Raw genomic sequence first — 13,377 nt, forward strand, 5'->3', positions numbered from 1 at the left:
TGGCTGAGACCTTCAAACTCATCCCACTTGTGCAGCAAACAGAGCTGAACCCAACTCTTCCCCACGGACCAAGCCGCACACATCGCTGGCTCTGCACAGATGGGAAGCCAGCCAGAGGCCTGCTGGCCTCCAAACAGCCGTGCACTGAGGCAGGTGAGCTAATCACCGGGAAAAGCGGCTCCCAGGTTCATCTGCCAGCAAAGCCTGGACAGACAACGACCACTGGTGGCTGGAGGGTCTGTCAGCGGCAGCACTCTGATCCCCGGTTCAGCCCGGCAGAGATATCCTTGTGACCAGGGCAGAGGCATGCAACAAGCCAGCAGAGTAGATCAGGGCTGGCTGATGCTCTGCTGTTACTAACTAGGTGGCAGGAACGCAGTGATCTAACCCTCTGTCCCTTCTGGTTTGTCTCACTGTCTAGCAGTGTCCTGGTCTCTTTCTCATGCACACATATATCACCCTGAAGACCGACCTTGAAGCATATGAAAGTGTGAGGGAGCCAGGAGGCTGCTAGCGTCTTGGCAAGGAGAGTTCAGCTCATTGTGTGGGGCTTGCGCCCCCTGAAACCTGCTGAGCAAGAGCTCCCGGCGCGGTGCCGAGGCCAAAGGGCTAACACCAGCCTGCGATGCGGCACCAAGCTGGAGCCGGAGCAGGGAGACATTATGGCATCTGTGCTTGGCACTGCTGCGACCGCTGCTGGACTCTGTGTCCAGTCCTGAGGCCCCCAGCTCAAGGAGGAAGCTGGTCAATTGGGGAGGGTTTGGAGGGGTGGAACCATGAGCACGAGTGGTTGGAGAACATCCCTTATAGGGAGAGACTCCAGGACCTCAATCTGCTTGGCTACAAGGAGGCCCAGGGGCGGCTTGATCACAGTCTGGTACCTTCGTGGGGAACAGCAATGGGATAATAGACGCTCTAACAGCCGGACGTCTAACAAGAGCCAGTGGCTGACGCTGAAGCGAGATAACTGCAGACTGGAAGGAAGGTGCAGAGTCTATGGGGGGCGGGGGAATTAGCCAGTGGAACAACTGACTAAAGGGCACGTGCGGTGCGTTATGCATCACTGCAGTTTGTAACTCGGGGGGAAGGGGAGGGTTCACTGCTCTAGGGACTCTTCTAGGGCCTGTGCTAGCCAGCGGGTTGGACTAGATGATCACAGTCGTCCCTCCTGGCTTTATAAGTGATAAAACTCCTGATACATGAACCGCACACACACGTGCACGCACACATGTGCACACACTCACACAGGGACACACATGCACGCACACACACATGCACATGGACATGAACACATGTGCACACACTTACACAGGGACACGGACATGCGCGCACACACACACACACACATGCGCACACTCATGCATTCAGCTCCTATGTCACAAGGGCCCTTCCTACTCTTTTCAATGCTGACAGCTCCCCACTTCCTCCCACAGGCACTTCCTTTGTCACAAACTGCGTGGCCTGTCCGGCTGGCAGGCATCGGTGAAACAGCCCCTCCCGCAGAGAGCCCCAGAGTGGGGCCCAGCTGTTCGCACAAGCTCTTTGTGCACCCGAGTGGAGAGCCCAGAGTTGTCAGGCCGGAGCCAGGGACATGGGAGCCCAGCCCAGAGGGGTCTCTTCAACGCCAGGGGAGCATATTGTGGGAACAGGGGTCTTGGGGGGCTCTGGAGGAGAAGGGTTCAGGTGCGACGGTTCTACTGTGTGTGTGTACAAGTGTATTTGTGTGTACGTGTGTACATGTGTAAAAGTGTGTGTATGTGTGTTTGTGTGTCTGCTGATGGGTATGGGCTTGTGTCCGAGTGCTCACATGTATCTATGCGTTCATGTATGTTCGTGTCTAGTCACACACATGTGCCCATGTATCTGCCGACCTGTCCTCCACTAATCACTGGAGCTCTCCGTTATTAACCACTCATGTTCAAATACCCCCGACTCCGGGGCTGCTGCCCCCAGCACTCTGCCCCCCAACCCACCCCCAAGCCTGGGTGGCTGCAAGGCAGAGCTGCTCTGATCACCGCACCATTCACAATTGATGAGTGTAGGCCCGAGGAGCAGAGCACGTTGCTGTGCATGGCACTGGGCAGGTCAGCCTCGCATTCGTACTCTGGGTGGCTGGTTCCGTCAGTCTGCAGGGCCTCTCCGCCCAGGGAGAGCAGGAGCCTGCCTGGGTCCTGGGTGGCACGCACAGCTCCTCCCCACACACAGACAGGCAGGCCAGCCCCAGACAGCCCGCCGGGACACCAGACTTACAGCGCGCGCACACACACACACACACACAGCTCCATGCTGCAGGATGTTTTCACCCTAGACACATGCACACGACACTGCCAAGGTTGGGAGCAAAAGAGGCTGGCTGAGAAGTGGGTCTGATTTTCTGAGCTCAGCCAAGCTTGGGGCAGGATGTGGGGTGAATCCTGCCGCTTCCCCACACCCCACCGGGCTGTTCCTCCAGACTTTCCTTACTCATTTTGCTGGATATTTTGCCCGTTTCTGGGGACCGTTCAATGAGGCTCTCAACGCGCTTTGCAGACAATCCCGGATTCCCTCCCACAGTTCCCAAGCCAGCAGCATTAGCCTCCTTTTGCAGATGGGAAACTGAGGCACATCACAGTGAAGAGTCTCACCCGAGGTTACAGAGCAAATCAATGGCAGAGCTGGGAATGGAGCCCTGGGGGCCGCAAGCTCTCACCACTGATCCCAACTGCCTCTCTCACCTCTGTGCCCCACCCAGGTCCCAGCTTCTCCCACAGAAATAGGAAAAAATGGCACAGTTCTTACCTCTCTCCACTGCTTGGTCTCTATCCCCTGGGTATACAGCACACACACTGTGGGGAAAGAGACCAGGATGCAGGTTAATGTGGGCAGTTGGACTGGCACGCACCTCTCCTTTGGGGCATCTGGTCCAGCAGGCTGGAGCCTTCCTCCCACTCCAAGGAAGAAGAGAGTGGGGCTCTAGTGTCGCCTTTTTGATTTGGAAGTCAAAGATTTTGGTCCCTCAAGGGGATCTCTCTGGCTCCCCTCCCCTCCCCACCCCCCCCCCACCACTGTTCAGCATTAGCTGCATCACAACTAGCACCCAGCGGCTCCCACTGCTCTACAGGCTCTACTAAGAGAGATTCCCCACCCCAAATGGACCAGACAGACAGAGGGTGGGAGGGGAAATTGAGGGACAGAGAAAGGAAGTGACTTGACCAAGGTCATCCAGCCGCTAGTGGCAGAGGCAGGAATAGAAGCCTGAGTCCCAGCCAAATGCCCTGCCCATGGGGCCACACTGGTTCTCCATCAGTGCATGCATAATTGCAGACATCGTTCCTACCATGCCCTGCTCTGAGCGCAGTTACATCCCTCAGACACCTGCTGCCCCCCTGCCCCACGGATCAGCACCAAGGAGGCTGAGCCTAGGCCAAGCTGCGTAACCCAGATTCTTCTGAAATGGTTTCAGCACAGGCCAGGCCTTCCTCAGCACTTACAGGGCATTGCTCAGAGGCCTGAGCAGAGTCCCCATGCCAGCCTGACATGTGCCCAGAGCAGGGACTGCTAGTGCTACCCGACTGCCTTTAAAGAAGCCTAGAATCACTGATCAGACCCAACACACATGGGACCAGAAACTGGGGACCTCTGTTCTGGGTCGGGGAAGAACAGGGGCCTCCCCCAGCAGGGCTGACAGGAGCCATGCTGAGCTTGCTAGCTGGCAGCGTCTCCACCTCAGGGGGTGTGGAACAAATTGCCCCAGGCGATCTGACAGGTGGCTTTGTGCCCAAACTCCCTCCCAGAGCCTGTGCCCCGCACCCCCTCCTGCACTCCAAACCCCTCATGGCCAGTCCTCTGCCTAGAAGCAGCAGGAACATGTCGCTGCTTCTGGGGAGCCACACAGAGCCAGGTAGGGAACCTGCCAGCCTCGCACCAACCAGACTATAAACTGGACTTTCTATGAAGATTAGAAATGCCGGTTTATAGGGCGTTCCGGTTGGTACAGGGCCAGATAGCACCGCTTTTCCTGTATTCGAACTGTAGGGATGTGTTCAGACTTTACTGAGTGTTTGCCGGGAGAGAGACGTTAGCTAGTGTGAAGGGCTGGACTCCAACCGAAGGTGTGATGCTCGGCCCCACAGGAGAGGTCCATTGACACCAGGTGGACTATTGTGAGACATTGAAGAGGATGAAAGATGTTGGCTGTTCTGCCCTTGCATAATAATGGAGATATCCTATCTCCTAGAACTGGAAGGGACCTTGAAAGGTCATTGAGTCCAGCCCCCTGCCTTCACTAGCAGGACCAAGCACTGATTTTGCCCCAGATCCCTAAGTGGCCCCCTCAAGGATTGAACTCACAACCCTGGGTTTAGTAGGCCAATGCTCAAACCACTGAGCTATCCCTCCCCCTCCCTCATGCATGGGTCATGAGAGTGGATTCCTCCCACTGGCTGAGTTTACAGCTCAGAGCACACAGCAAGAGGGGGATAAAAACTCCTAACAAGGAGGAACCGGATCTCTGTGCTGCTTGGACTTGGGGGAAGGGGGGAGGGACAGTGAGGTTTACTAGACATAAGTAAGAGATCCCCAGGAGCCTTAAAGGACGTCTACAGCTTGTTTATTATAGAAGCTTCTACAGTAGAACCTCAGAAATGCGGGAATGGAGGTTGTTCGTAACTCTGAACAAGACATTATGGATATCAGCCACGGGAGCAGGGTTGGGGCTGTAGACACGGGGGGCGGGGTCAGGGCTCCAGGCGGGTGGGAGGGTCGAGGTTTCTGACCCTCGGGGCACCAGGGCTCCCGGCAGGGGGCTCAGGGCTTCTGTCCCACACCAGGGCTTTAGACCTGGGGGAGTGCCTGGGCTCAGGGCTTCGGCACCGCAGTTCCATTCCCAGCTTCATCCTCGCGGGGGACACGGGGGCTCAGGGCTCCACACAGCTCTGCTCCCGGTTTCAGCCAGGGTGGGCACTAGGGTTCAGGGCTTTAGCTACGTGGGGAGGGGATGCTGGGGCTGAAACCAGCGCTCCCCTCATAGGTAAAGCCCCAAGACCCGGAGCCCCCCTCAGGCCTGAAGCCGGGAATGGAGCCGCGGGGCTGAAGCACTGAACCCCGGAGCTCCCCCCTGAGTCTAAAGCCCTGGGCCCCAGTGTTCCCGAGGGTCAGGACCCCACTCCCCCGAAACCCTGACTCCCCTGTCAATAATTCTCGTTTCCTTTCCCTACTTAATACATCTGTAGATAGTTTGTTAGGGGATAGGCTGCAAGCCTTGTCCTTGGGGTGAGATCTAAGGTGCAGCTGAGCTGGGGGAAGTGACTGGTCCTTTGGGACTGGGAGTGACCTGAACCTTGCTGTGATCTGTGGTGAGGGACCAGCTACCACAAAGGTGGATGGGCGGCGAGACAAATCGACATGCCCAAGGGGACTGTCTGCGACTCCATGTTCAGGCTGTTGCAGTGCCAGATACGTTCACACTTGATACTTGGCTGTTGAAATCTAAGCTCAGAGCTCAGCCAATGTGGGGTGTAGGCCCTGCTCCCACCAGTCTGCCCTGAGGTTGGGATGCAGGCTCTCGCCTCACTGCAGGCAGCCGTACTGGTGGTTTCAGTCGGTAGGAACCAGCCTGAGACCCAGCAAACTCATCTCACACAGGGGCACTAAACAGTCACTTCTGGCCTGGACGAGACTTGAATCAGTGACAGAGGCTCTGCGGCCCCAACCCTCATCCCTAGAGATATCCAATGTCCCCTCCCCCCCCCATAACTGCTCCAGTGCAGTCTCATGTGCACTCCCATGTGCTTAACGTGACTGTCCATGCAGTGCCATGTGCTGGATGACATGCTGCCCCACAGCACCCTTCCCCAACATCTCTGCTCCCTGGAGGCCGGGTCAGGCTCATGCTGCACCAACGAGTTAAAAGCTAACCCAAGGGGATTTCTGGCTCATTTCACACCCAGAAACGGGCTGGGAACTTCGCAGAGGAAACCAAGAGCTGAGAGGCACTCTCAGCAAATTGTCATCTGGAGACAAGTCAAGGAGCTGTGGGCTCGATTCTAACGCTGTTTACTGAATGGAGCAGCTGCTTACGAGGCCAGGGCATTTGGCTGGGCTTGGCGCAGTTCATCCCAGGAAGGTGAATTTCCTAGCGGCGTGTCGCACTCTGCACTCAGTACTAGCCTGCTGGACCCTGCTCCAGACCAGGAGTGCCCCAATCCCCAGCGCTGAGCACCGCTGCCCCCGAAGTCCTGTGTTCAGTGTCCCCTGTGAGGGGTTCTCTGGGGCTGGGCTGGAGAGGATGTTCCCAGGGCGCTGCACCTCCCTTTCCTGGAGGGTTTCCTCCCAGCCCCGGGCTGACTGATCCCAGCTTGTCCATCGCTTGCCCTGCCCTCGCTGCTGTGCATGGGGCTCACAGACCGATGTGCGCAGGCCTCTGGCCACAGGGCCCCGGCTGCTCCAGTGCTGACTTACCCCACCCCAGCTCTCTCTGGGACCCCTGAGCAACAGGGAGCAGGAGGCCCTGAGACCCTTCCCTGAGAGCCCACCCCCTAAGTCTGCAGCCCCCGGAGGCGGAGGGGGTTTGGAGAAGGCCCCCACCTTTGGGACCCCTAGCTCCAACCCCTCAGAGTCCCCCCACCCAGGGTTAGCAGCAGTTGTACAGGAGACCCCCAGCCGCCCTGGTCTCCCTTAGCACGTCACCACCGGGATGTGGGCAGTCAGACCTAGTGGTCAGAGCAGGAGCCGGGGCAGAGTCCCAGACAGGCCAGAGGGCAAAACCGAGAGTCGAGTGAGCTCAGACATGGGAGACAAACTTAGAGCAGAACCGCGGATCGATAACCAGCGTTGGGCCAGGGCAGCAGGAAGCTCTCTGACCACAGCCAGGTGGGTCTGTCCAATGGACGACTTGCTGTGCCCTGTGCCCCGGGCCCCAGCGTTCTGCCAATCAGCTCCCAGGACTGGGGCCTCTGGCTGAGGCCAGCTCCTCGTCTGACCCCAAGTGGCAGATTGGATCTTACAAGTGCTAAAGCAGCCCCGGCCAGCACAACCCCCCTCGGTACTTACTTGGGTCAGACTTGGAGAAGGTGTCCTTGTCCAAGAGGTGCCTGGAAGGAAGCAGAAGAGAACAGGTTATGGTGAGACTCCGGCTGCTCCCCAGCAAAAGGGGTCCCCATAGACTGTCTCTGAGCAGAGGCACTTCACAGCCCTGCCAAGCTCCAGCCTGAAGTGGGCATGACCCACATCTGGGTCGTAGCTCCCTCCCACTGCCAGCCGCCTCTAAGCTCCGGGCCCTTCAACCCCTGCCTCCTGTTCAAACTGCTCCTCTTCCTCGGCTGCCAACGCAGCTCAGTTCTGGTGTGCAGCACTCCCTGGCCTGAGCCCCTCAATCCCAGCCCTGGGCTCCCACCCCACACACTGCTCAGCTGATGTATTTCACTCCTCACCCACTGCCCCTCTGCTATTCCAGTCCTGGGGGCTCTCACACCCAGCTCTGCCAGTGACCCTCAGTACTGACCTCCAGATCTGGGCTCCCCACTATGGCTGTGCTAATGCACCACAGCCCTTGACTAAGACAGGGCTTCTCCGTACTTCCACAAATGCCAAGAGAGTCCAGGAAAAGCTGCTGCTACCACAAATATGCCAAACCCAACATTTGTGGCCCCATCTCTCCCCCAGCGAACTGCAGGGCTCAGCCAGACCAAACACATCACAGCAGGACCTACGGTAACGGCAGCATAGCCACCGATTCGATGGCCCCAGGCATCCCTGCTCAGCAACCGCTGTCATCCCCAAGCCCTGGCCTGTGTGCAATGAATTCAGCGGATCTCAGCCTCCTTTCAAACACACAAGCTTTCACAGAAAACCAACATGACAACTGACTTCCTCGTTTGCAGCCTCAGCAGAGAGCCCAAGGGTGAGTGGGCTGTGGAGACTGGAGGACAGACCTGACAGGGCAGGGCTGAGATGCCCTGGCAGGGGTCAGTGGTAGGAAGCCTGGCTCTCCTGGGCTGTGATGGGCAGTGTGATTACTGATGCTGTGGTGGAGCCTAGGTGTGCCAGCGAGGGTCAGAGCCCGTCACACTGGTGCCACACACATGTAATGAGAAGCCAGGCCCTGCCGTGGTGAGCGTACAATCTACATAGCTGCCTGTTCGCTGGAGACAACTGGCACCATCGGCCAGCATGCCCCAGACCTCAAAGGAAATAAACCAGCACTCAGGAGCTGTGCTTGCCAGCACAGGTGTGCCAGACCCCAGCTGGTATAAACCAGCACAGATCAGAGCAGCTGATTTGCACCATCTGTGCATCGGCCCATGGTTTTCAGCAGTTGCTGGTTCTAGAAATGAGAGAAGGCAACCCCACCCTAAGTCAGTATTTTCTCTCTGTCCCCTCTCCCGCTCCCTAGCCCCAGTGCAGGCAAGTTATCAGAATATCACATGTGCTTCTCATTACTGTCTCCTGATACTTGGGATTTACCAGCCCTCCCGCTCTGGAGAAGGGCTTCCCCTGCTCGCCAGGCATCTGCAGTGGGCTCAGACACCGGGGAGGGGGATCCAGCCACCGGCGTAGCAGAGAGAGGACGATGCGCTTTGCATGGCAGCCCCTCAGGCAGGAGCACATAGAGCTGGCAAAGCTGCGTCCAGCCCCTTTCTCCACACAGCGGGGGGAGCTGAGCTCCGCCGAGTGCTGCGCGTGGTACAAGGAGCAGGATTGGCTGGGCCGTGGCTAGGATACAAGATTGAATTGTTGCCAGCGAGCTGAGGGAATATCCCAAGTGGGCTTTGCTAATGCACAAAAAGCAAAGTAGCCCAAGGCCTTCCCGGAGCCTCACCCCCTGGGATCTGCCAGGGCATTCAGAGACAACAGGGCTCTGCCAAAGGGGGCATGTGGTGCTGCAGGGAAGGCAGAGGGCAGGAGTCCTTGATTCTAGTCCCTGCTCTGGTGCTACCTCAGTGTCTGGTCTGAGGCTGCTGTTTAGTGCTTTGAGATCCCCTGTGACGATCGCCATTACAGCCTACAGATTATTGATTCCTCCATTGATAACATGTGCATTTCCCTTCGACTGCAGGAAGACTGTCAATCAGAACAATGGTCCAGACCCTCCATGGGTGTCTGCAGATGTAGCTCTCTGGTTCAGATGTTGCACTCAGTTACACCAGTATAAATCAGGAGTGAACCCAGTGGAGAGATTTCAATGGACTTACTCTGGATTCACACCACTTTGACAGTTTTATTGTCTCACCAGTGTAAATCAGGAGTGACTCCACTGGGCCCCGTTCTCCTCTCATTCCCCTGGTGTAAATCAGGAGTGACTCCAGTGAAGTCAATGAAGGGACACTGGGGTAAGGGAGAGAACCCAGGTCCTGCTCTCAGCCAGGGCTCATACTCCCTCCCAGAGGATGCAGCCCCCTCTCAGCACCGTGCACCCTGCAGCACCCTACACGGCCTGATGGGCAATACCAGGCCTCAGACACTTGGCACAGGGGGCACTCAGCCTCTGTCCCCATTGCCCGGCTGCCCAGCGCTCCCAGGGGCTGACGGAAACCGACCCAAGAACAAGCGCCAGCACAGGAACAGCCAGGATGGGGAGGCAATGGCAAGGGATGTGCCACACGCCATGGAGAAGGCTCAGCAGGGCAGCTCTAGCAAAACTCCCTGGCATGGCAGGGGTTAAAGGGGTGCACCCCTCCCCTTCCAGTAGCTGAGCGTTTCCGCTTCTCACAGCGCAATGCACCAGACCCTGCCCCCCCCCGACTGATGGGAGAGTCCCTGGCACCAGGCTGGTGGATCAGCTCTGCCATTGCCCAGCTGGGAGATCTGCCCGCGAGCTGCACTGCCCCTTCAGCATGGTGATCAGGAGTGGAGCACTCACTCGGGGCATCCCCATGCCTGCAGGGCAGTGAGGAGATCACCCATGGCTTCCCCACACAGAGAAAGAGCAGGCAAATTGGTTGAAACAACAGTAAAAAACAGAATCATCAGACATATGGACGAATACAATTTGTTGGGGAAGAGTCAACAACACCGCTTTTGTAAAGGGAAATCATGCCTCACCAATCTACTAGAATTCTGTGAGAGGGTCAATGCATGTGTGGACAATGATGATCCAGTGGATATAGTGTACCTGGACTTTCAGAAAGCCTTTGACAGGGTCCCTCACCAAAGGCTCTTAAGCACACTAAATAGTCATGGGATAAGAGGGAAGATCCTCTCCTGGACCAGTAACTGGTTAAAAGACAGGAAACAACAGTTGGAATAAGTGGTCAGTTTTCAGAATGCAGAGAGGTAAATAGGGGGGTCCCCCAAGGATCTGTAGTGGGACCAGTGCTGTGCAACATATTCATAAATGATCTAGAAAAGAGGGTGAACATGAGGTAGCAAAATTTGCAGTTGATACAAAATTATTCAAGCTAGTTAAGTTCCAAGTTGAATGTGAAGAAATTGCAAAGGGATCTCACAAAACTGGGCAACAAAATGGCAAATGAAATTCAACACTGATAAGCATAAAGTAAAACACATTGGAAAAAATAATCCCAACTATACATATAAAATGATGGGGTCTAAATGAGCTGTTACCACTCAAGAAAGAGATCTTGGCGTCATTGTGGATAGTTCTCTGAAAACATCCACTCACTGTGCAGCAGCAGTCAAAAAAGCAAATAGAAGCGTTAGGAACCATTAGGAGAGGAAAAGATAATAAAACAGTAAATACAATGCCACGATATAAATCCATGGTACGCCCACACCTTGAACAGTGCGTGCAGATCTGGTTGCTCCATCTCAGAAAAGATATATTAGAATTGGAAAAGGTAGAGAGCGGAGCCATAAAAATGATTAGGGGTATGGAACAGTTTCTATATGAGGAGAGATTAAACACACTGGGACTATTCTGCTTAACACAGAGATGACTAAGGGGGGGATGTGATAGAGGTCTATAAATCATGATTGGTGTGGAGAAAGTGAATAGGGAAGTGTTATTTACCCCTGCACATAACACGAGAACTAAGGGTCACCTGATGATATTAATAGGCAGCAGGTTTAAAACAAACAAAAGGAAGTATTTCTTCCCACAATGCACAGTCAACCTGTGGAACTCCTTGCCAGGGGATGTTGTGAGGGACAAAACTCTAACAGGGTTCAAAAAAAGAACTAGAGAAGTTCCTGATGGATAGCAGACAGGAGTGGCTAACGGGAATTTTATGGCAGAGTTTAGAAGGGGAGTGTGGGGGTGGGGGCTAGATACATTTAACATTCTTTAAACTTAAAGCCAAAAACACCCCCTGATAAAAACAAAACATCAACAAAGGACCCAGCTGCAGGAGCAAAAAGACAATGCAGGCAAAAGTCCAGCAACAGAGTGGGGGCTACCCAGTTTATTGCACCCAATGCAGCATGTATGATTACTTGTCCTATGGGCAGGTGGCGTATGTGTGCATTCGGTGCAAGGAGCTCCTGGCCCTCAGAGACCGAGTACAGGCTTTGGAGACCAGAGTGGCTGAACTGGAGGAGCTGAGGGAGACAGAGGGGTACATAGTTTCTTGACACCTTAAATGACTGCTTCTTGGAGCAGCTGGTCCTGGAACCCACCAGAGGAGAGACAATTCTTGATTTAGTCCTAAGTGGAGCACAGGATGTGGTCCAAGAGGTGAATATAGCTGGACCATTTGGTAATAGTGGCCATAATATAATTAAATTTAACATCCCACAGCAGCCCAACACTGTAGCATTTAATTTTAAAAAGGAGGACTACACAAAAATGAGGAAGTTAGTTAAACAGAAATTAAAAGGTACAGCACCAAAAGTGAAATCCCTGCAAGCTGCTTGGAAACTTTTTAAAGACACCATAATAGAGGCTCAACTTAAATGTATACCCCAAATTTAAAAACATAGTAAGAGAACCAAAAAAATGCTACCGTGGCTAAACAACAAAGTAAAAGAAGCAGTGAGAGGCAAAAAGGCATCCTTTAAAAAGTGGAAGATAAATCCAAGTGAGGAAAATAGAAAGGAGCATAAACACGGGCAAATGAAGTGTAAAAATACAATTAGGAAGGCCAAAAAAGAATTTGAAGAACAGCCAGCCAAAGACTCAAAAAGTAATAGCAAAAAAAAAAAATGTTAAGTACATCAGAAGCAGGGAGCCTGCTAAACAACCAGTGGGCCACTTGATGGTCGAGGTGCTAAAGGAGCACTCAAAGACAATAAGGCCATTGCAGAGAACCTAAATGAATTCTTTGTATGGATCTTCTTAGCTGAGGATGTGAGGGAGATTTCCAAACCTTGGTGAAAAATCTGTCCCAAATTGAGGTGTCTATAGAGGAGGTTTTGGACAAACTGATAAACTAAACAGTAATAAGTCACCAGGATCAGCTGGTATTCACCCAGGAGCTCCGAAGGAACTCAAATGTGAAATTGCAGAACTACTAACTGTGGTTTGTAACCTATCATTTAAATCAGCTCCTGCATGGGGCAGGGGTCGCTTGCTAATGGAGTGGGGAGATCGGCTAATGTGGCCTGCATCTTGCAGGAGGTCAGACTAGATGATCATATTGGTCCCTTCTGATCTATGATTCTATGATTCTATGATTCTATGATCAGATGACTGGAGGATAGCTAATGTGACACCAATTTTTTAAAAGGGCTCTAGAGATGACCCTGGCAATTACAGGTCGGTAAGCCTGACATCAGACTGTTTGAAACTATAGTACAGAACAAAATTGTTAGACACATAGATGAACATGATTTGTTGGGGAAGAGTCAACATATTTTTTATAATGGGAAATCATGCCTCACCAATCTATTAGAATTCTTTGAGGGGGTCAACAAGCATGTGGACAAGAGGGATCCAGTGGATATAGGGTATTTAGATTTTCAGAAAGCCTTTGACAAGGTCCCTCAACAAAGGCTCTTAAGCAAAGTAAGCTGTCATGGAATAATAGGGAAGGTTCTCTCATGGATGGGTAGCTAGTTAAAAGATAGGAAACAAAGAGTAGGAATAAATGGTCAGTTCTCAGAACGGAGAGGGGTAAATAGTGGTGTCCCCCAGGGGTCTGTAGTGGGATCAGTCCTATTCAACATATTCATAAATGATCTGGAAAAAGGGCTGAACAGTGAGGTAACAAAATTTGCAGATGATACAAAACTACTTAAGATAGTTAAGTCCCAGGCAGACTGCAAATAGCTACAAAAGGATCGCTCAAAACTGGGTGACTGGGCAAATAAATTGCAAATGAAATTCAATATTAATAAATGTAAAGTAATGCACATTGGAAACCATAATCCCAACTATACGTATAAAATGATGGGGTCTAAATTAGCTGTTACCACTCAAGAGAGAGATCTTGGAGTTATTGTGGATAGTTCTCTGAAAAGATCCACTAAATGTGCAGTGGCAGTCAAAAAAGCAAACAGAAT

At 53.3% G+C, this 13,377-nt stretch overlaps 1 protein-coding gene across 1 annotated transcript in view; it reads right to left on the bottom strand.

The window, feature by feature from the left end:
* LOC123370362 (copine-5-like) overlaps positions 1-13,377 on the bottom strand; it is a 194,236-nt gene that overhangs the window by 159,440 nt on the left and 21,419 nt on the right. Inside the window, exons 2-3 of the mRNA XM_045016877.1 lie at positions 7,030-7,070; positions 2,779-2,825 (exon numbers count right to left, since the gene is read on the bottom strand). Coding sequence (XP_044872812.1) covers positions 2,779-2,825; positions 7,030-7,070 — 88 coding nt within the window. The remainder of the gene's footprint in view (positions 1-2,778; positions 2,826-7,029; positions 7,071-13,377) is intronic.

The sequence above is a fragment of the Mauremys mutica genome, chromosome 4, assembly GCF_020497125.1.
Source record: "Mauremys mutica isolate MM-2020 ecotype Southern chromosome 4, ASM2049712v1, whole genome shotgun sequence".
Lineage (NCBI taxonomy): Eukaryota > Metazoa > Chordata > Testudines > Geoemydidae > Mauremys > Mauremys mutica.